The sequence below is a fragment of the Macaca thibetana genome, chromosome 3 (assembly GCF_024542745.1).
Source record: "Macaca thibetana thibetana isolate TM-01 chromosome 3, ASM2454274v1, whole genome shotgun sequence".
NCBI lineage: Eukaryota > Metazoa > Chordata > Mammalia > Primates > Cercopithecidae > Macaca > Macaca thibetana.
The window spans coordinates 57,269,450-57,292,758 of NC_065580.1; the positions used below are offsets into that span (position 1 = coordinate 57,269,450).

General features: G+C 43.0%; 1 protein-coding gene across 4 annotated transcripts in view; it reads right to left on the reverse strand.

The window, feature by feature from the left end:
• Positions 1 to 23,309, reverse strand: part of MAGI2 (membrane associated guanylate kinase, WW and PDZ domain containing 2) — a 1,483,072-nt gene that overhangs the window by 11,957 nt on the left and 1,447,806 nt on the right. Inside the window, exon 22 of one of the 4 annotated variants that reach the window (XM_050782788.1) lies at positions 13,029 to 13,057. The exons of the other annotated variants lie outside the window; for them this stretch is intronic. Within the exon in view, the coding sequence (XP_050638745.1) occupies positions 13,029 to 13,057 (29 nt within the window). The remainder of the gene's footprint in view (positions 1 to 13,028; positions 13,058 to 23,309) is intronic. 4 annotated transcript variants of the gene reach the window in all.

A 23,309-nucleotide genomic window follows, 5' to 3' on the forward strand; every position in this document is an offset into this window, starting at 1 on the left:
ACTGAGTAACTCTAGAGTGCAAACCCAAAACACTACTCTTATATTAATAAGGTTTTCCAACCTTTTCCACATTGGGACACATATAAAAAAGGATGATATCTAGACAGTGCCCTGGAGTAAACACGAGAATGATCAAGGTCTGAAGATACCAAATTCTTTCTGAACACTCCGAGGGCTAAGAGGAGTCAATATCTTGGTATAACTCATGAGAGGTGTGAGCACAGGTTAGGAAACTCAGCTCTATTTTCTAAGATTTTAAAAAATCCCGGACTGGTTTGGGAATGTGGGGATGCCTGAGGATGAATTTGAATGAGTAAAATCTGCATTAGAGAATCTATGAGAAATGTGCTGGTCCATTTATTTCAAGCATGTGTTAAGTGTTTGAATGATGCTTGGAGACCTTCTTACCCTCAAATATTTAAAGACAAGCTTTGAGGCAGTGGTTTTCAAACCTGTTTGGAAAGTAACACATCCTCCTTCTCAAATACAATTTTAAATGAAAGCCCAATATGTAAAACAGATAAAAATGGAACTGCTTTGGTTAGTCAAATAGGACCCAAAGCCTGCTGCCACCCACCCTGACTCCCACCCACAGAAGCCCTTTAGGCCATTTCTTGGGATGCTCCAGGCTCTAACAGAACAGTCTGCAAACCACTGCATGTTGAAAACCACTGCATGAAGAAGCAGTGTCTCTCAAAGCTCCCATTAAAGTGCAGAAATCTCTACTCTGGTGGTAGAAAGGCAAGGAAGTCAGAGATTTGCTTAATAGACTGTGTTTTTAAGTATCGGTAGCTGAGAGTTAAGACTCCAAAGAAGGGAGATAATGCACAGGGAAGTTTTGCTGAAGTAAGGGGGTTGGAAACATCCGTCACACAGCAGGGAAGGACAGGCTTTACCTTTCCATAATTTTTTCTAGGGCACTCAGTCACTTGGAGCCTCAGCTGACTGTTCACAGTCCTGCTGAGTCAAGATTTGCCCTATTTGTCTTTACAAAGCAAGTCAGCAACTTGTGGTAGAGAGTGGTGACTGGGAGACCTCACTTCCACCTCTAGTTCTGCCCCTTGGTGTGAACTTGGGAAGTCATGTAACATTTTCAGCCTCAATTTCTCATCTGTAAAATGGAACAATAGCTGCCCTACTTCCTTCTCAGAGTTGTAAAGAGCAAATGAAATAATCTATATGGATGTTATATGCACATTAGCCTTTAAATTAACAGTTTGAATCCAATTATTTTTATTTTTTGAGATAGAGTCTTGCTGTGTCACCAGGCTGGAGTGCAATGGTATGGTCTCAGCTCATTGCAACCTCTGCCTCCCAGGTTCAAGCGATTCTCCTGCCTCATCCTCCAGAGTAGCTGGGATTACAGGTGCACGTCACCACACCCGGCTAATTTTTGTATTTTTAGTAGAGATGGGGTTTCACCATGTTGGCCAGGATGGTCTTGTTCTTTTGACCTTGTGATCCACCCACCTTGGCCTCCAAAAGTACTGGGATTACAGGCATGAGCCACCCCGCCTGCCCTGAATCCAATAATCGAATTGACAATTTACCAAGATGATATGCGATGTGCAAATAAGCACTTAAAAGAGCATCTTTTATGTTCAGCATCAGTAGTAGAAAAATAAAAATTAAAACTACAGTGAGATACCGCTGCATACCTATATGGCTATAATTAAACAACAATGACACAACTGAAAATAACTGGCAAGAACAGGGAGTAATTAAGACTCTCACACAATGTTGTTTGGAATAAATGGTAGAGTAGCCACTTTAGGAAACAGTTTGGCAGATCTTTAAACATTTAGTTAACATCTGACTCAGGAGTCTTACTCTGAGGTGGCTACCTGAGTGAAATAAAAACTATGTTCGCACAAAAACCTGTATGCGGATTTCTATGGTGACTTTATTCATAATCACCAAAAACTGGGAACCACCCAAATATCCATCAACTGGCGAATGGATAAGCACTCTGTGGTACAATGGGATAGTTCTCAGCTATGAGATGGAACAAGCGACTTACACACTCAACATGAGTGAATTTCAGCTGCGTTATGCTAAGTGGAAGAAGCCAGATTCAAAAAGTGACATACTGTGTGATTCCATCTGTATGACATTCTCAAATAGGCAAAACTAAAGGGAGAGAAAACTGATTAGTGGTTTCCAGGGCTGGGTGTAGGAGGAGGCTTGACTACAATGGGGGATAAGAGAATTTTAGGAGGTTATGAAACTGTTCTATATCTTAATTATGGTAGTGATGATATAACTATGTATTTTTTGAAACTCATAGAATTTACACTAAAAAGGGTAAATTTTAATGTATGTAAAGCATACTCAATTTTTTAAATGGAAAAACTTAATAGTGCTGATAAGTATTTTTAAACCTGGGTGAAGAAACTTTTTAAGTTGATTACATCTTTTGGAAAGAATATTTCCACCACTACTTTGCTTTATAACTTCAAGCCTATGTGTCCCTCACCATTGCCTCAAGATGAACCTTAGCCCAATGAGACGGATAGTGAATTCTGAGTTCGTAGAGTTAGAAGAATCTGAATTAAAGAGGTTTTACTTTAATCTTTAGAAGGCATCTTTAATCTCAAAGCTTTTCTAGAATCGTGTTCTTCTTCATCACAGAAATACAGCCCTGTCTGAAGTGGCAGAGAGCTGAAATAGGGGATGAGAATAATTAATCAAAAAGTACTTATGCCATGGGAGAGATGATGGAAACTGATAATAGCCACATCTTGCCAAAGATGGAAGAAGTGGAAATGAATTACTCAGAGGATACTCTTGGGCCCCAGCTAAATCCATACCTTCTGGGGTATTCAAGATCTTCCTCCTGACCTGTTCGTCTCCTCTGTAAACCATTTATGTGCAGGGCTCGGGCATAAGATTAATTCACTTCTAGACTAAGGCCTCATAAGTGATGTGCAACTGTATCCCCAAAAGCATGTCCCCAGGGGACAAAGCCAAAGCTCGCCCCCCACCTTTTTTTTTTTTTTTTTTTTTTTTTTTTTTTAACAATTCTGGCTGTTTAAAAAGAATGAATTAGTGAAAATAGAGCTCTTGTACCTGGAGCTGTCCAACTGTGTTATTGTATTTCAGCAAGGGTTTCCTTAGATATTTTTTTCTGTACCCAGCTTTATCTTTCAAAACCCTTTCTTCTCATTTATATCTTTCTATGTTAGAACCCAATACCTAGCTGCTTTATTCAACAAACATTATTTATTTATTTAGTCACCTGGGCTGCAGTGCAGTGGCACAATCTCGGCTCACTGCAGTCTCGACCTCCTGGGCTCAAGCAATCCTCCTGCCTCAGCCTCCTGAGTAGCTGGGATTACAGGTGTGCGCCAACACACCTGGGTAACTTTTGTATTTTTTGTAGAGATGGGGTTTCGCCATGTTGCCCAGGATGGTCTTGAGCTCCAGGGCTTAAATGATCTGCCTTCCTTGGTCTCCCAAAGTGCTGGGACTACATGTTTAAGCCATTGTGCCTAGCCAACCAATATTTATTAAGCATCTACTTTTTATGTTGTACAGGTTTATGCACTGAAAATATGCCCGTGAAGAAAGCAATATTCCTGTCTCCATGGACCTTACTATCATACTGGAAGAGACCAAAGATCAATATACAAATAGGTGATAATAGAAAGTGATATGGATTGGTGCAATGAAGAAATATAAGGTAAGTAAAGGAGATAGAAAGTGGTGGGTGTCGTTTTAGATAAGCTCGTCAGGGAACGTGATATTAAGCAGGGATCTGAATGCAGAGGAGGAGAAAGTCACTTGGATACTTGGGCTAAGAACAGACTAGGCAAATGTAACAGACAGTGCAAAGATCCTGCTGAGAGAGGGCTTGACATATTTGAGGAATGACAAGAGGAGTGGGAGGTAGAGGGAGTGTGAGATCATATAGGGCTTCAAGAGAGAGTCTAGATTTTATTCCAAGTGTGATGGAAGCCACTGGATGGTTTCAAGCAGAGAAATGGTATTTAAAAGGCCAAACACAGTTGCTGTGTGCAAAACAGATTGCAGGTGGAATCAAGACAGCAGTCTGGAGGCTACTGTGGTAGCTCAAACAAGACGTGATGGTAGCTTGGATATGGGTGGTTATGATGGAGGTAGTGAGAAGGGGTTGGATTCAGGATATCTTTTTGAAGATAGACTAGAGTGGACCTGCTGATGGATTGAATATGGGGTGTGAGGAAAGACAGCAGTCAAGGAGGACCCAGAGTTTTATTTATTCACTAGAAAACACCAGTCTGGGCAACATAGCAAGACCCCATTGCTACAAAAAAGAAAATTAGCCAGGTGTGATGGTGCGTGCCTGTTGTCCTAGCTACTTGGGAGGTTGAGGTGGGAGGATCACATGAGTCCAGGAGATCAAGGGTGCAGTGAGCCACTGCAAGAGCTTGTCTCAAAAAAAAAGAAAAAAGAAACTACTAATTTTTATACAGGCTTGTGCAAGGCGCTGGAGAAGTAAAGAACAACAAGACACAGTGCCTTCAGGGAACTCATGGTACTATTTCAAATTTCTAGACTTCTAGAGGGAAGTACAGGGTGCTGTGGAGTGAGCGGGAAGAGAACAGATTGTTCTGTATATGGGCCTTAGGGAAAGTGTGAGTTTGAGTTTGAAGGGAGAATAAGAGTCCACTAGATGCAGGGAGTAGGGAAGAGTATCCCAGAAAGTGGGATGAACAAGGGCTGAGCTCAGTGGACTGCTGTGGGAAGAGGGAGGGGTGCACGGGGTGGTGGTGGAAGAGGTAGAGGCTCAGAAGGCAAGTTGGGGGAAACCCTATGTGCCAACCAAGGAGTGGGACCCTCACCCTGTAGGCAATGGGCTGCCAGTGAGATTTTTTAAGCAGGAGAGTGATGCTCAATCCCTCTGTCTTACCTAAACAGATGAGTCAACCCAGAATACCAACATATAAACTACATGTGAATTACAACTTATTGTGGTGTTTTCGATTCTCTTACCGGCAAATTTCTGTATTATTTGTATTGACGAGTAGAAGCACGCTCACTCTTAGGGTGGAGAAATTCTACTAATCTTGTGGCTAATTAATATCGAACATCTATTTTGTGTCAGGTGCTGTGTTTTAAGTTTAATATGTTATGACAAAGTGATGTGCCTTTAAGGAGCTTATTATAGGAGGTAAACATAGAACAACTGATTTCAAATGTGATGAAAAGAAAGTTGAGGGAAAAAAAGACAAAAGGTGCTACAGAAGCATTTAATGAAGGAGGTACTCTCATTTAGGGGTTCAGGGAGGCCTCCCTGAGGAAACGGTCATTAGGTGAAGACTAGCTGATCATAATTTTATTATAAGCAGCAGAATCATTCCCTATTTCTTTCATAATCAGCCATTCTTTCAAGTGGTCCCTTCTCTTCTACTTTGAAGCACATCCAGCTCTTGCCTACCTTGAAAAGAGGAAAAAACCAAATATCTCATTTTATTTTATTTTATTTTATTGAATTTTTTAGATGGAGTCTTGCTCTGTCACCCAGGCTGGAGTGCAGTAGCATGATCTTGGCTCACTGCAACCTCTGTCTCCTGGGTTCAAGCAATTCTCCTGCCTCAGCCTCCCTAGTAGCTGGTACTACAGGTGTGTGCCACCACGCCTGGCTAATTTTTGTATTTTTAGTAGAGACAGGGTTTCACCATGTTGGCCAGGCTGGTCTTCAACTGTTGACCTCAAGTGATCTGCCTGCCTTGGCCTCCCAAAGTGCTGGGATTACAGGCATGAGCCACTGCACTCAGCTGAAATATCTCACTTTTATACACCCAGACTAAGCTTTTCATTATTTTCTAGAATCAGCCACATAATGCTGACTTTCCTGCAGTCTTATATCCACTCATTCATTCACCTGACCCCACCCCTGATATCTATCATGGGTTCTTTTCTATTTCCTAGGGGTCTTGGCTGGTTTGAGAAATAAAGGGAAAGAGCACAAGAGAGAGAAATTTAAAGCTGGGTGTCCAGGGGAGACATCACATGTCGGCAGGTTCCGTGATGCTCCCCGAGCCATAAAAACAGCGAGCTTTTATTAGCAATTTTCAAAAGGGGAGGGAGTGCACGAATAGGGTGTGGGTCACAGAGATCACATACTTCTCAAGGTAATAAAATATCACAAAGCAAGTGGAGGCAGGGCAAGATCACAGGACTGAGATCACAGGACCACTGGATGGGGCAAAATTAAAATTGCTAATGAAGTTTCGGGCATGCATTGTCATTGATAACATCTTATCAGGAAACAGGGTTTGAAAGCAGACAACCTGTCTGACCAAAATTTATTAGGTGGGAATTTCCTCGTCCTAATAAGCCTGGGAGTGCTACAGGAGACCGGGGCTTATTTCATCCCTACGGCTTCAACCGTAAAAGGCGGCCACCCCCACAGGGGCCGTTCATAGGCCTACCCTCAGGGGCGCATTCTCTTTCTCAGGGATGTTCCTTGCTGAGAAAAAGAATTCAGCAATATTTCTCCTATTTGCCTTTGAAAGAAGAGAAATATGGCTCTGTTCCATCCGGCTCACTGGCAGTAAGTTTAAGGTTACCTCCCTTGTTCCCTGAACATCACTGTTATCTGGTTCTTTTTTTCAAGGTGCCCAGATTTCATATTATTCAAACACACATGCTCTACAAACAATTTGTGCAGTTAACGCAGTCATCACAGGGTCCTGAGGCGACATATATCCTCCTCAGTTTACAAAGAAGATGACGGGATTAAGAGATTAAGGTAAAGACAGGCATAGGAAATCACAAGGGTATTGATTGGGGAAGTGATAAGTGTCCATGAAATCTTCACAGTTTATGTTTAGAGATTGCCGTAAAGACAGGTGTAAGAAATTATAAAAGTATTAATTTGGGGAACTAATAAATGTCCATGAAATCTTCACAATTTATGTTCTTCTGCCATGGCTTCAGCCGGTCCCTCCATTCAGGGTCCCTGACTTCCCACAACACACCTGTTTAAGTTCTGTGCCTCCTGCATGGTATTTGGGGGGACTCCACATGGATTCCGTGGTTGAAACACAGGATGTGAGGTGCAGTGTGCTGCAGAGGAAGCCATGATGCGCTTCTGCATTTGCAGGACATACACAGGACTATGGCGTCCACTGTGCAGGTGCTGGAGTAGCACTGGAAGGTTTGAAGCCTGAGCATCAGAAGTGTGTGTTAGATCCCTGGCATGGGTACTGATGCAGCCTTGAGATGAGATGAGGAGCCATGGTCGCAGGCAGGGGTGCTGTGCAGGTGAGAGATGGGACGGGGCAGGTCAAAGCAGAGCAGGAGGGATCAGCTCTGGAAGGTAGTGGAGGAGAGAAATAGCGGGACTGAGGAGATGTGTGGGGGTAGGAGTGAGTGAACGAGGGGTCCCAAGTGACCCTTAGGGCTCCAGCTTGTGTGACGGTGGATGGTGATGCCATAGTTGAGACTGGGAACAGACTGAACAAGCAGGTTTGGACCTGCCCAGTGTGGTGATTCTGAAATCTCCTTTAACCTCTTCCTTTCCCTTAATCTCTGTATAAATCAGTCATTAAGTTCCCTCAGTATTTTTTCAGAACGTTCCTTGGGTTCATTCCCACTCTTCCGAGGTTGACCTCAGCCCTTAATGCCTTAAAATGAGATGTTATAACATCATCCTGACAGGCCATCTGGCCACTGGCTTCCACTTGTCAGTCCAGCCTGTATTCTGCTTCCTAAAATATACCCTCTTGTTTGACATCTAATTGTGGTCTGAATGGTTTTTTTTTTTTTTTTACTTTATTGTAGTAAACTCTTAGCCTATCCCTTGCTTCTTCATGCGTTTACTCTCCTTTTTATGTCTTTCTTTCATAATTAAATGATTTAGTCCTTGAAGACAGAGACTGTATTCTAAAGCTTCTTTGTTAGTATTGCTTTCCAAAAAGTTTTGCCCAACAGTAAATTTGTGTTAAATTTAATTTTACTTTAAAAACAATAAGAATACAATGTGGTGAATATTATTTTAAAGCCTCACATTTCAAAGCATTTTTCATCAGGTATTGGCCAACGCATGTTTTTGTGTGTGTGTGTGTGTATTTTTTAAGGCATATTATCCAAATGTTTGCCAGTAGCAACCTGAGGTGGATTACCTACTGAATGAATTCCATTTCAGTAGCTGACTTTGTGACGTCAGTATCGATGAACGCCAGGATAGGAAAGAACTGAAATCTAGAGTGAGGCAGTGTAGATATGGATCTTAGCTTCACTTCTGACCAGCTGTGTGGCTTTGTGCAAATTACTTAACTTCTCCAATCATGAGTGATATAATATCTATCCCAAAGAGCTGTTAAAAAATCAAAATTATGCAAATTTTCATAAAAATTAAATGAGCGTCTAACATGGTTTTTGGCATATAGTAAGCACTTGTAAATACTAATAATAATGGTAAAAAAAACAGCCAACATTTACTGGGCACGTGCTGTTCATACTCAATGCTGTGCATGTATTCTGCCGTTTAAGTTTCATAACAAACCTAAGAAGTAGATACTGCTGCTGTTTTCATTACACAGATGAAGAAACAGAGGTTCAATGAAGTTAAGCGACTCATCCAGAGATTGTCCCCTTTTACCCTCTTTAGGTAACTTTTTATTTTTTTTTTGAGACAGGGTCTTGCTCTATTGCCCAGGCTGGAGTACAGGGGTGATCATAGCTCACTGCAGCCTCGACCTCCTGGGCTCAAGCAGTCCTCCCACCTCAGCCTCCTGAATAGCTGGGACCACAGGTGTCTGCTATGCCCAGCTAATTTTTGTATTTTTTGTAGATAAGGGGTTTCTCCATGTTGCCCAGGCTGGTCTGGAACTCCTGATCTTAAGCAGTCTACCCACTTTGGCTTCCCAAAGTGCTGAGATTATAGGTGTGAGCCACCACGCTTGGCCCCTTTAGGTAACTTTTATCTAAAGCTCCCATAAGGAGTGAAAAGGAGAGGTGTAGGTCTATCGCTTCTTTCCCGTGTAGCCTGCAGAAGATGCTATGATAGCCCTAGAGAAGGATGAACAGAGAACCTGGTAGGTCTGCCACCTGGATAACCCCCCTGTGCAAGAACCAGTGTTCCCAAGGCATCCAGGTAAAAGGAGCTCTCCTAAAGGCAAGCAGGGGCTGATTAACATGAGCCTTGGGCAGACAGTGGCCCTGGGTGTGCCTAGCCCAGTTGGGGTCACAGGCCTCTCTTTGAATGTAGGGTGGGGGTGGAGTGGCGGGGGGCCTATGATGTCCTTAGCTCCAGCTGCAAGCTCCTGGTTGCTGCAGGCTTCTTTCTCCATAAGGCAGCTGAGGATGCAGAAAACTTTTTCTTCCTACTCGTGGTGTTGTGAAAGACCCCTGCATCTTTCCTGCTGTGATAATAAAGGACAAAAGATGAGACTATTTGGAACCATCTGAGCCCTCATCGGTGTTGATAAAACCTGCCTATGAATTCTTATTTCTGCAAACAGTCCCAGGATGCCTTCCTAGAAACAAACTGATTGGTATCAATTTCTGTAGCATTTAGGGTTCATATATAATGGCCGATTTCAAGCAGGCTTAATTTCATTTTAGTGCAAGATAAGGTTTTTCATTGGAGTCACTTTGTCAGAAGTAAAATTGAGCTGGAAAGAAATACAAGAAGCAATTTGACTATCCTTACAGATGGTGGTTTATCAAGCCTTGAATTTTTATAGACGTGTGACGCAAACATGGAAAAACCCTCCTGTGTCAGCAACCCCTGCAGAGGGTGTCAGTGCAGCACCCCAGGGAGGGGGAGCCAAAGGATGGCTGGAAAAAAGATCTCAGAGCTGAGGGGAGAGGATTTATGTTGGTGGAGCTGCTGTAGAATGGTCCCCGTTTCTTTCTGTTCAGTACCTTTGCTGAAGCAGTAGGAACTGGTTCCCGGGCTGTGTGCATGTCTGGAGTCTAAAAACTCAGTGCTTTGTCTCTTCACAGGAGTAGACGTGGCAGGATTAGATCTTTGGCCATCAGCGTCACCTCCTCAGAGAGGCCTCTCTTCCCACCTTGTCCAAAGGGGTTATTTCCTATTTTAGTTCCTTCTTTGTTTCTTTTACAACATTTACTATAATTTATGTTCGCTCTTTTTTTTGTAAGTTTGTCTCCCTTTACTAGAATATAGATTCTGGTAGAAAGGGACTGGGATCTGTCTTGTTCACTGTTGCAATTTCAGCCCGCTAACACAGTGCTGGGCACATGTTAAGTGTTGAGTACATATTAATTGAATGAAGAATAAAATCAGAGATTACTCATTCCCCTTTCTTGAAAGTGGAGCTGCCTTAATTTTTTAGATGAATGTGGCGTATGTATATATTTCACATATGTGTAACTAGATCAGGACCTGCACCTGTAATGTATTCATATGAAACACCAACTTGATGTTAAACTCTAATTTTATTGTAGTACTGTATTGTTAAATGCAAAAAATTTAAGGATATCACATACTTTGTAAAATTTGCAGGAAAAAATTTGTATGAGTGTCTATATCCTTGCTACTCAAAGTGTCCTCCATGGACCGCATCACCTGAGAACTTGCTAGAAATGCAGACTCCCCACCTAGACCCACTGAATCTGAATCTGCATTTTAACAAGCTCTCCAGGGATTCACATGTCCATTGAAGTTCGAGATGGCTCTAAAGTTACCATTTAGTCTGTGAGTTCACTTTGTAAACTGTAGGTGAACTGAAGTTGAGGAAAGAAAGAAGAGCTTCAGCCAGGACACTGAAGTGAATGATAGTTGCAGGAAGAATGAGAAATCCTATGCTTCACAGGACACTTTTTGTTTTCAGACCCTCACAGTGCCTGTTGGTTCAGTTAAGTTCGTGGGCGTTTTCACTGAGCCTAACTCACGTCACGTTACTGGCATAGCCAGGACACACCTCTTGACTGCCATAGCTATGATTCCAGAGAGGGTGTCTGAATAGTACGGTAATAGTGTTTTTAAGTTTTCACAAGTGATTCTAATGGGTGTCTAATATTCACTTACAGGATTTTTTTTTTTTTTTTTTTTAAGTTAGTAAGTTAGTTGCTGTTGTTATAAAGAACATCTTAGAGCCTGTTTATCCAGGTAACACATTCCTGAGATTTGCAGCTGGTTCAGACACTGCAGCCAAGTACCTGGCCCTTCCTCTCTTTGACTGGCAATAAGCTGAGGGAAGAATTGAAATTATACAGGCTCTTCTTTGAAAAACTGAGTTAAAAAAAAATCTCAGTTCTCTAAATTGTAGATGTGATCTCTCACAGCTGAATTAATCAATTAAGCATTTACTCAGTGTCTAAAGGTGCCAGTGTGGGGCTGGTTCTGGGGACCAAAGACTAGGGATACCAGATTCCTGCCTTCAAGAGGGATTGTGTGACTTTGGTTTATCCATGACAAATCTCTTCCCTGCCTGGTAGAAAACCTGGAATTCTCTGTCTTTAATCAATTTATTTTGTGCTCTAGGTCAATAGGAGGACCCATCACAATGAAAAAGTCTTGTTCTTTATCATTTGGAAAATTAGACCTTCTTTCCAAGATGTCCTTAGTCACTGACCCTCATCAGTGTGGATGATCTTTCCTTTACTCTGAGCAGGTTGTTTTTATTCTGTGGGCCTCCAGAGCAGAAAGAAAAACCATTTTAGAGGCGGTTCTGTTGAATGTGCCTGGCACATTGGTGCTAAACAGGCAATAAATCATAATAAATGGAAATAGTCGCCCATGGCATGATCTGATTGAGTCGTTTAAACAATCATTTTGTGTTGACAAAGGGTAGAGTGATTATGCCAGAGGAACTCAAAGGTGCTCGAAACAAATGAACTGCAGAAATTGCTTGAAAAATGTGGGGAGTTATTCCAGGGCAGTAGACTTGCTTCATTCTAGCTCAGTCCTGAAGTCTACAGACCCAGGCGGATGTTTGCAGTTTTGCGGGATGAACCTCCTAGCAACCTGCTAATACCATTCATTCTGCAGCTTGGGGGTTAATCCTCACATTAATGTCACTTAGAGTCACTTAGAGGGCAGCTCCTAGCATACGTGCAACTGTGCTCATACAGACGTCTGTTTGACTTGAACAAGGAAGACATTATTAGTAATAATTCGTGCAAATAGGCTGCCATTGCCAGAGCATTCCTGAGACATCTCCTTGTGCTCTTGGGGCAACCCTCTGGGGCTTGTGGGCGGGGACTATTGTTGTATGTCTTTTCCAAAGGAAAATGCCAGGAGGGTAAGCGACTTCCTTTGGATCACCTTGCAGGCGGGCGGGAGTGAGAGCTGAATTCTAGTCTTCCCCACCCTCTGCCCAAGCAGAGCGAGGTTGAGGGGAGGCACAAGCAGGAAGGAGGACGGGCGCCCCCTGGCGGCCCCTGGTCGTGCCGCAGCCTCACATCCCCACCCACGGGTTCCCTTCTCGCAGCGTTCCCAACCCCGCCCGGCTCAGCGCAGGGTCAGGAAGGGGGTGCCCGATTCCACCCCTTTCTCAACCTTCCCTGGGTGGGTAACGTCACCCCACAAGGGTTCAGGTGGTGGTCCCTCGACTGGGAATGAGAGGATCCTGAGGATCCCTCAGGTAGACGTAGAGCAGCGGGGCTCAGCTCTGGAAGCGCGGGAGGACCTCTGGGAACCGCACCCGGGCCGGTCACCTCGCCTTAGAGACAGCCCTGCGTCAGGTCAGGTGGCAATGGGCATGACGTGACACCTCCCACGGAGACGTCTAAACCCTCTTGAAGTCTGCCTGCGCATTTACATCATTCTCTATTCATTACGGCTCAACTCAGGAATGATTGCTGACGGCACTGAAATAAATGACAACCGTGAAGGGGCTAACTGGAGCTGTTAATCCTCTGAGAGGCCTTTCGGCAAGTCATTCTTCCAAGGCGGCTAGATCATTATGGAGGAGCCTGAAAAGGTGCCTGCTGCTGTCCAGAGTCCGCCTGTGCATCCTTTGACCCTCCACCAGCACTTTGTTGAATGCTTGTGGCGTGTTGATGGGGAAAGATTGAAACTAACTCAAGCTCCTTTAGTGCTAAAGACCACATCTGATTCTTCTCACCTGAAGTCTGGGTGCTTTAATGTGAGTCTCTGTGGAAAGAAAAAAATCCACCACTCATTCCAGCTACCTGAATGAAGGTTCCTTTTCACTTACACATTGTTGTTTACTTAGGAAAGAGTGAAGACTAAGCAGCTTTGCACTTTATTTTTGGCAATGCCTTTCCCTAGAACACAGGAATCCACAATTTACTGAGGGAAAATAATTATAAACCTTAAGAGGTGTAAGTTTCAGCCTCAAAAACTAACAAACTGAGAACTAATGTATTTTTGGTATAATTACTAGTTTTACTAAATTTGATTTTTGCCAGACTTTCACCTAAAACAAATGCAAAAAAGAATAGTGACAATGGATTGGGCCAGTTACTAGAATAGAAATCTTTCAGGTTCAAGCTCCTTCTCTTTACTCCTTTATTTTCCCAGGGTAGCATGATTAAAGGTAAATGAAAAACCGTTGGGATAATTTGTGTCATAACTTGCACTTCTGTTATGAGGAGGGCATTGTTATTCTATTATTTTATGAGAAACATTCATTAAAATAATGTGACTCCCCCAACTCCAAACTTTACAGTACCATTAATGTTTCCTTTTCAGGACCCAGAGTTCTTATAGCATTCTCTCACTTTTTAAGTTTGTCATGCATTATTTCTAAGTAGACATATGGCTGCTTTAACTAATACGGGCATGTGTGTATGTCTGTATAGGACTAGAGAAGAGATCTTTTTTTTTCCTCTCTCGGACATAGCTATGAGGAAGACAGGTCAGTTGCAGTTACTGCCATTCCAGAGACAGAATGATAGAGGTGTAAGAGCCACCCACAATGGCATTCACACATCTGCAGACTCTAGATTCTCCTTTTGCTGAACACTAGCAAATCACTTTGAATCAATGCGGAGTTTTAGTATAGCTTTTTGTTCATTTTCTTTTTCACAGCAGTATGGAAGACTGGTTAGTATGACAGAACACTGTGAAATCTTTAATTCATTTTTTCAGCTGACACATATTTTTGGGGACTTGGTAGGTAGTCAGGATACAATGATCAACAAGATAGACAAAGTCAGTGCCCTTGTGAGGCTAATGTACCGTGTGTGTGTGTGCGCACACACAATTGGCTCCCATTAAGAGATGGAATGAATGGCAAAGTTAAGGTGGCCTTTCATAGAATCTCAGTGTTACCTTTTGCTAAAAATGGGAATAAAGGCCAAATGTGAATAGAAACTTGGGACTCAAGAGACTTTATTTGATAAGTCTCTCTTAGAAATCTAAGGATGTGGCCGGGTGCAGTGGCTCACACTTATAATCCCAGCACTTTGGGAGGCCGAGGCGGGTGGATTGCGAGGTCAAGAGATAGAGACCATCCTGGCCAACATGGTGAAACCCCGTCTTTACTAAAAATACAAAAATTAGTCGGGCGTGGTGGCACGTGCCTGTAGTCCCAGCTACTTGGGAGGCTGAGGCAGGAGAATTGCTTGAACCTGGGAGGCAGAGGTTGCAGTGAGCCAAGATTGTGCCACTGAACTCCAGCCTGGTGACAGAGCGAGACTCTGTCTCAAAAATAAATAAGTAAATAAATAAATAAAATAAAACCAAAACAAAAGTAAATCTAAGGATGTACTTAAATTATAGAGACACAGGTATATAGAACAGCAACAGCCATTTAATGATCTTTGGTTGGGGTCTTGTTTTCTTTAGTTTTGTCATTCATTCATCCATTCACTCATTTCATCAAACACTGGGTGACCTATCCATATCCTTTATTTATTTATTTATTTATTTATTTATTTATTTATTTATTTTTTGAGACGGAGTCTCGCTCTGTGGCCCGCCCAGGCTGGAGTGCAGTGGCGCGATCTCGGCTCACTGCAAGCTCCGCCTCCCAGGTTCCCGCCATTCTCCCGCCTCAGCCTCCCGAGTAGCTGGGACTACAGGCGCCGCCACCACGCCCGGCTAATTTTTTTGTATTTTTAGTGGAGACGGGGTTTCATTGTGTTAGCCAGGGTGGACTCGATCTCCTGACCTCGTGATCCGCCCGCCTTGGCCTCCCAAAGGGCTGGGATTACAGGCGTGAGCCACCGCGCCCGGCAGACCTATCTATATCCTTAAGGTAGAGCAGTGTGCTAGCCATTGGGAATATGAAAATGAATTTAGAAACACTGCTCTTCATGACCTTGAGGAGCTCACATTCTAGGGAAGGGAGAAGAATACCTGAAGAAATAAATATGATACAATGTGTTAAGCACTTTAATAGAATTACATACTGAGTAATATAAAGATATAGAAAAGTCCCTCAGAAATACATCTTTGAGAAAAAGAAGCTGAATAATGATGGCATTTTCATGAGCCTTTTCAGTTCCAGTCAACAATTTTATGGTTATGTTTATATGTGAGACAAGCCCTCTTTGCCTTCATCTGAGATTTGAAGATTCACTTAATCAGAGCCTGACTCCAGTTTCCTTTACAGTTATGTACAATTCTCTTAGTAAAGAGCGTGCATGCAGGGTGCTTTATAGCCTTATCCCACAGAACCCATACTCTGGATGGGAGATGTTACATTTCATCTCCATTCTCTCTCCCTTAACTTTTCCCTGCCAGCAGCCATGCTATACTAAGTGCTAATATATAAGCCTTGTGATACTTGCTGTATTGGACATTCAGTGGCCTTGCATCCTTCCCGTCAATGCCAAGGTTAAGAACTAGATGGTTTCCGGCGTCTCAGACCTGGAAGAACTTGAATGATGAACGCACAGTTGAGAAATTCAGGAGAGTTAGGAACTTAATACCAAGGGAAGGCATCCCACTTTCTCTGGGGCCTAAAAAGACCAGAAATAGGAATGTGGGCCAGGCACGGTGGTTTATGCCTATAATCCCAGCACTTTGGGAGGCCAAGATGGGTGGATTACTTGAGGTCAGGAGTTTGAGACCAGCCTGATCAAAGTGGTGAAATCCTGTCTCTACTAAAAAAAAAAAAAAAAAAAAAAAATCAACCAGGCATGTTGGTGGGTATGTGTAATTTCAGCTACTCTGGAGGCCGAGGCAGCAGAATTGCTTGAGCCCGGGAGGTGGAGATTGCGTTGAGCCAAGACTGCACCACTGCTCTCCAACCTGGGTGACAGAGCAAGACTGTGTCTCAAAAAAAAAAAAAAAAAAAAAAGGAATGTGTCCAATATCACGCCCAGTGAAAATGTGGGTCATCATCATAGGTGAGACTGCTGACCACACGTTTTTAATTACCTTCAACATGTCTTCTGCAAGCTAAAGATTTGACCTGGAATAGAATTCACTAACATATTCATTTGAGGATAAATATCTGCATAGAGCTCTGATAAGCTGAGATATGGCCAAGTCATGGGGCTGCATGTGTGACCTATGAGGACATTCCTTTTGATCAACTTCCTCTACCAAGCAACTCATGATAGCTCTAAAAAAAGAAAAAAACCAAAGTTAGTTATGGACCAATTGAATGATGGCTCCAGCTACCCATATTTGCAGAGCAGGGAAGAACTAAATCAAAAGCTGTAATTAAAAAAGATAATGACTTTTAAATTAGTTTTTATTAATAGAATTAAGCCATATTAAGTCTTGAGATGGTATCATAAGTATGCGAATAAAATGTTCTTCCCTAATGAAAACATATATGGACTGAATAATTTAAAAGTCATATATTACACGTTGGTTTATAACATTAAATATTAAATATATTAATTGGCAATATAAAGTAGTTTATGGACATTTTGTATCACTAGCTAAATAACTAGGTAACTGCTTATAGATCTCTATATAATATAGAGTCCAAACCCACATCAATAGGATGTAAAAGTTTTAATACTGACTAGACAGAATGAGCACTTCTTAGAGAACCATAGGATGACGATGGTGGTTCTGTGCTCTCTGTGCATCGTCTTAATAGGAAAGACACAGAGATTGGGGGAGGATGATTTAGATTATCCACAAATAAATTCTCCCTTGAAGGCAATTAAAATGGGGAGCGGGTGTCAGTGGAATCTTCTTTCCTAGATATGTATCTGGCTCAGCTGTCTGGGGAAGTCGGCATGGAACTGCCTGGGGAGGAGAAAATGAACAGAATCATCTCCTGGTGAGCCTGTAATTGCACCAGCCTAGATTCTGCATGGTAGCCTGTTGCCTTTTAGAAGGCCGCCGAGCCTTCTTGGATTTTCTAATGATGACCTTGTCCCTTGCCCTAAACCTGCCATCTTCTTACACCCCCACATCTCTCCTCTGCCAGCAGTCACTCAGGAGCCAAGCCTCAGGGTTTGTCCTCCTCTGGTTTCCCTTAGTCGGGAAACTGCAGCTCCTGGGTCTCTGCCTGGCTTTCCACTCCCACCCGGGTAGAGGCCCTTGTCTCTGCTCACCTGCAACACTGCCATGGCTGCAATATTGTCCTTGTGGCCCCCAGCTCCAGGGACTCCTTTGTTGCCCCACTGCTCTGATTGCCCGCTCTGTCTTGCTTCTATGGATGGTCTGGGCCTGCACTGTGGGCCTTGTCTGCCTCCCACCGTCTCTTGGGAAGACACCTTACATTCCAGTCACACTCCTTTCTATGCCTCAGCCCCAGCTCTTGCTTGCATTGATTTTGCCTATGACTGGATTGCCCTACTGCCTCTCTGCCTCCTAACACCTGGCTCAGCTCAGACACCGCCATATTCTTGCAGCCCTCTTTGATAAGCTCACAGAGAAAATGCACTTTTCCCTCTTCTGAGCACACGTTGGCTGCGGTTTACTTGCTGATAGGATTGTCTTGGCTTTGCCTATCAGATAACAGCTGTGGCTTATTAATCTTTCCATTCTTCACAGTGCCAAAGTAAGTGCCTTGTACCAAAAGCTTTGTTGATTTGAGGAATGAATCAATTTAAGAGAAAGTCTTGCCCAGGTGACATTTTGGAATGGAGACTCTGAAATTAAATGGCAACCAAATGGACATTATGATGTCTTCACTGGCATATCTTCTATATGCAGGGTATGTTAAATTGGGTTTATTGCTTTGCTCTTATGCTTGAAGGAATGTAGTGCCTTAGGAAGAACGCCCCAGTGGAGAAAACAGTGACTCCCCTAGTACTCAGGTCCTGTGACTACAATCTGTATTTTCACATATGCATATCTCTACATATGACCGTCACAATGGATGTGTCAGTTGGAGTCACTCTCTCACCTTCTTCCTCTTTGCTCCTCATGTTCATTAAAAATATTCCCCCCGCCCCCACCCGATTACTAAAATATCAGTTAGAAGCAATTTGGATAATATTATAAAAATGTATGATCTGGGTGGTATTTCTCACTACCCCCCGAAAAAGAACTCTATTAATTTAGATTTTCTTCCCATTTTTTTCTTCTGATGATAGTTTTGTATAAAACGGACTTTCACTTCATGCTGTTTTTGGGTCAGGGAAGTGGTTTGTCCCAGGGCTTCCATCTAAGGATAAGCCTGAAACATAAGTAGTTCCATCAATTTCTGGTCTTAGTTTTAAGACATTCTGGGGGATTTCCAATGAATATAAGGAAAGCTGGATAATTTTAAGAAATGACTTCAGGCTGTGTGTGGCAGGTCACACCTGTAATTCCAGCACTTTGGGAGGCTGAGGCAGGTGGATCACGAGGACAGGAGATCGAGACCATCCTGGCCAACATGGTGAAACCCTGTCTCTACTAAAATACAAAAAAAAATTAGCAGGGCTTAGTGGCGTGCCCCTGTAATCCCAGTTCCTTGGGAGGCTGAGGCAGGGAAATCGCTTGAATCCGGGAGACGGAGGTTGCAGTGAGCTGAGATTGCACCGCTGCACTCCAGCCTGGGTGACAGAGTGAGACTCCGCCTCAAAAAAAAAAAAAAAAAAAAAAAGACTTCAAATTTAATTTTAATTTATTCTTTCCTTTTACCCTCCGACTTAAGATGTGCTGCTTTTGTTTAAAGGACAGGACATGATGAGAAAGAGACATTGTGAAATAAAAGATGAGATGGCATCTCATAATTTCCACCACATTACCAGTCTCATTAGTAAAGTGCTTCTCCCCGGAAATGGTTATTGCAAGCTAAGAACAAGTGTAAAGATGAGGAATAAGAGGAGCTTAAATTCATCTTTGGCTCAGAGCAGTTAGGGCTAAGGCCCAGAGTTGAAGTTTTTCCTTCCATACATTTTACTTAGTGCTCATACCTTGGCTGATGTCTGTTGCACTGCTCAGCCATTCCTGCTTAATTCCTCTCTCAGCCATTCTTCCACCGCAAATCATGGCTGAGACGTCGGTACTTACTCCTGCGATCTGCTCTTGCCTATAACAAATGGTTGCAGACAGAATTGCAGTCCTATGATGTTTTTTTAAGTGGTTCACGGTAGAGCCCCTAACAGCCTTTAACACCTTTGCTCCACTTCTAGTTGTGTATGTGGGCGGTGGGATCTATGTGAACTTGGTAAACAAAACCCATCAGTTCCAAGGATACAGTTTGCGAGACTGTGCCAGACGACATCCTGTAACAGTATACCTGGCAGAGCAAAACCATCGATGCAATGATTCTTTTAAAACATTGCAGAGATGTTGCAACGTTTTCTTATTTAGCTCAGAAGGGGCAAATGAGAATGCCAGGTTTTCAGGGTCTCGCTGAACACCGATGTGCTTCAGAATTGATATCTGTAATTTTCCACACATTTGTACTCGTGGCAATGAAATGCTCACTCTAACATCTTATGGTCCTTTGGCCTATGAAATATGTCGCTCTTTCTCTTTTCAAATACCATTTTATACATTGGGACTGATAATGAGAGCTGTATGATACTTATGTAAAAGGTCAATAAATCGTTCACAATAGAGAAAATTTGCCTGGTAGATGGTTCAGATTTTCTATTTTTCTCATCTGAAAGTTTCCTCAACTCGTTTTGCTAGCTATTACATATGTATTAAATGTTACATCTGTGTTTATATAACACATTTTCATACTCAATTTTGTCCTTGAATAGTTTTTGCCCTTAGCTGTAAACCTGTCTGAACCTTAGGGATCTCATATTTAAATTGCTTGATGGTTTTAGGCCAAGGTGATTGGCCAGAATTGTGATTTATTTAGTCTCATTTTTCCACACCATAGGCTCTTCAAATTATGTCAATATTACAAAAAAAGAGAGAAGATGGCTGTTGAAAGTGAATGTTGGATAGGAATAAACATTCTCAACTCAGTCAAGGTGGCCACACAAGACACTTTCTAAACATGCCTGGGACATCTGCTTTGAACAGCAACTGAATGACACAAGAGGATTTAGCAAAGGCTACTGCTGTTCAGCTGAGAGTATTGTATGATTAGAGAGAAAGCAGGGGAATTGAAATGTTTGTTTCTCTCTCAGGTTTACAGGTTAGGGTGGTCAGAAATGCTGTTTGTGTCTTAGATTTCTGAGCTACAAGGTGGTGATCATTCTTCCATGGGCCTGATCTATCTTTATCTGACGTAAGGGATTCTCCGGGGCCTGTCTGCTCTAGCTCTCATTGTGCCTGAAAACATTTTATGAGGACTTTCTTAATGAATCAGCACATATTTGCAAGCGAAGGCATTCTCACCAGGAAGAATGATAACTAACATGGGCTCCACTGGCTCCCTCTACTATCACCAACTCAGCAGCAAACCCCCGTTGAAGCACTTTCACACTCAAGTTAATAGGAACAGGCCACACAACTCTGCCTTGCCCAGTGATACCTCTGGAGCCAGAAGCTAGTGGTCTCCTGGCGAAGGCCAGTCCCCACCTGGAGCATTGACCTGGTTTGATTCTGTGGATTAGTCACTGTTTAGTGTGCCATAGGTCAGTTCTGTCACTGGCAAATGAAGCCTGCCTGGCATTTATTCTCAGAGAAATGTCTGAAAAGCTCTTACGGCCCATCACATTTCAGAAGAAAGCCATAGTCATGTCAGAGATGTCATGGGCTTCAGCTTTCTCTTGACTAATTGCTCTTCCCCAAAGAAATACAGTACACAGATGGAGGCGAGCTCTGAGGTGCTGGAGAGGGCCAATGGTTTTTTTAAACTGTCAAGGAAGTATGTTACAAGGTTGTACACAGCCCTCTGTTTCTGAGAAATATTGTTACTGCTGTTTAAAAACAAACTGAAGAAAATGGAAGGAGCAATAAAAATAAAACAAACTGTACATATACATAAATATTATGCAATTGTTGGTCCTCACTCTCTTTTCCAGTGTTGGAGGGAGTCCTCTTGTGTTAGAGCTTGAGGGGAGGTTTGAGAATTTGCAGTGGAGCCATTGCATAGCCATTTCCATGAGGTCAGGGCTTTGCTGGGTGTGGAGGTGCTATAGTTTGGAGATACATATTCGAGACAGAGTCTTGCTCTGTCACCCAGGCTGGAGTGCAGTGGCACCATCTTGGCTCACTGCAACCTCTGCCTCTTGTGTTCAAGTGATTATCGTGCCTCAGCCTCCCAAGTAGCTGGGACTATAGGCATGCACCACCATGCTTGGCTAACTTTTGTATTTTTAGTAGAGATGGGATTTCACCATGTTGGCCAGGCTGGTCTTGAACCCCTGGCCTCAAGTGATCCACCTGCCTTGACTTCCCATTGTGCTGGAATTACAGGCATGAGCCACCACACCCAGACTTTATTTTTTTGAGACAGATCTTGCTGTCCCCAGGCTGGAGGGCAATGGCACCATCACAGCTCACTGCCTGGGCTCAAGCAATCCTCCTGCCTCAGCCTCCCAAGTACCTGGGACTATGGCACATACCACCACACTTGGCTAATTTTTGTATGTTTTGTGGAGATGGGGTTTTGCCATTCTGCCCACACTGGTCTTGAACTCCTGAACTCCAGTGATCCACCCGCCCTGGCCTCCCACATGTTGGAATTACAGGTATGAGCTACTGTGCCCAGCTGTTAGTTTGGATTTTTGACCCTCCAAACCTCATGCTGAAATTTGATCCCTGATGTTGGAGGTGGGGCCTGGGAGGTGTTTGGGTCATTGGAGTGGCTCACTCTGAATGGCCTGCTGCTGTCCTCACGGGACTGGGTTCTCCTTCTCGGTTTCCTGGGGGATGAGTTGCTGAAAAGAGCCTGGCACCCCCTCCTCTTTCTTGCTTCCTCTCTCAGCACGTGACTGCTGCACACAGTTTACCTCTACCTTCCGCCAGGAGTGGAAGCCGCCTGAAGCCCTCACCGGAGGCAGACGCTGGTGCCATGCTCCACAGCCTGCAGAACCACGAGCCAAATAAATCTCTCTGCTTTATAAATGACCCAGCCTCAGTATTCCTTTTACAGCAAGAAAACAAACTAGGACAAAGGGGCAGCTATCCTGGACTACTGCTTACTCTCAGCAATGGGGACTTTCATTACATCACACGGCCCCTGCCAGGGCTCATAAATGTTTGGCTATTGGGGAAAAAAAAGCCTTTAATAATTTACTTTATCACCTAAGAGTGGCCTCCAAAGCTGGTTATACATGACAACCAGAACATGACCCCCTGTGAGGATGCAGATACCCGACCCACTGGTTTTGCTTTTCAAAGTTACCCTGAGGAAATAATCAAGGATATATATGAGAAGATACAGCTTCAAGGATTTTGTTTTTTGGTAGGATTTTTTTAAAGTAGTGGAAAAATTAGAAAGTTAAAATTAAAGAAAAGTCATCCCAATAGGAGACTGGTTAAATGATAAATGTATAGAACTAAAAGCTGAGCAGCCAGTAAAAACAAGGTCTAGAAGGATATTTGTATCATGGAAAAGTAGTCAAAATATTGTCAAATAAAAAAAGCAGGTTTCAAAATAAAATGGTTACATTTTTAAAAAGAATTCTTTTACCTCTTTTGATTATTTCTGTTTTTGAGGTATTCTATAATTAACATGTAGTATTTTGTTAAAATCAGAAAAGTTACCTAAAAAAAGAGAGCCCATTAGGGCATCATTTGAGAACTAACGCTGCTTGCAGAATGACAGTAGGAACGTTTTCAAAATTGAGATTTAAAATACATCCTTTTAAAATGTCTGTCCTAGGAGTTTTAGAACATTGGCCTTTCAAAGAGCTTTGTGAGATGGGTGGGTGAGGAGGCCCTTAATACAGAAGCTGTCCCAGGACTGTGTTATCCCCTGTCTAAGGGTGCAGGGAAGTCAGCGGGAGGGGCCCTTCTCTGTCCCTCCTTCCCTTCTCCTTGTCAGACTGGCCCCAAGGGGGTGAGACCTGTGAGGTCAGACTGGCTATGCTCCTACCATGGGAATATGCATATATTTGAAGGTCAAAAAGTGAGGCCAAAGCTTCTAAATGCTTCTCTCTGGAGTAATCTACTAACCAGAAAT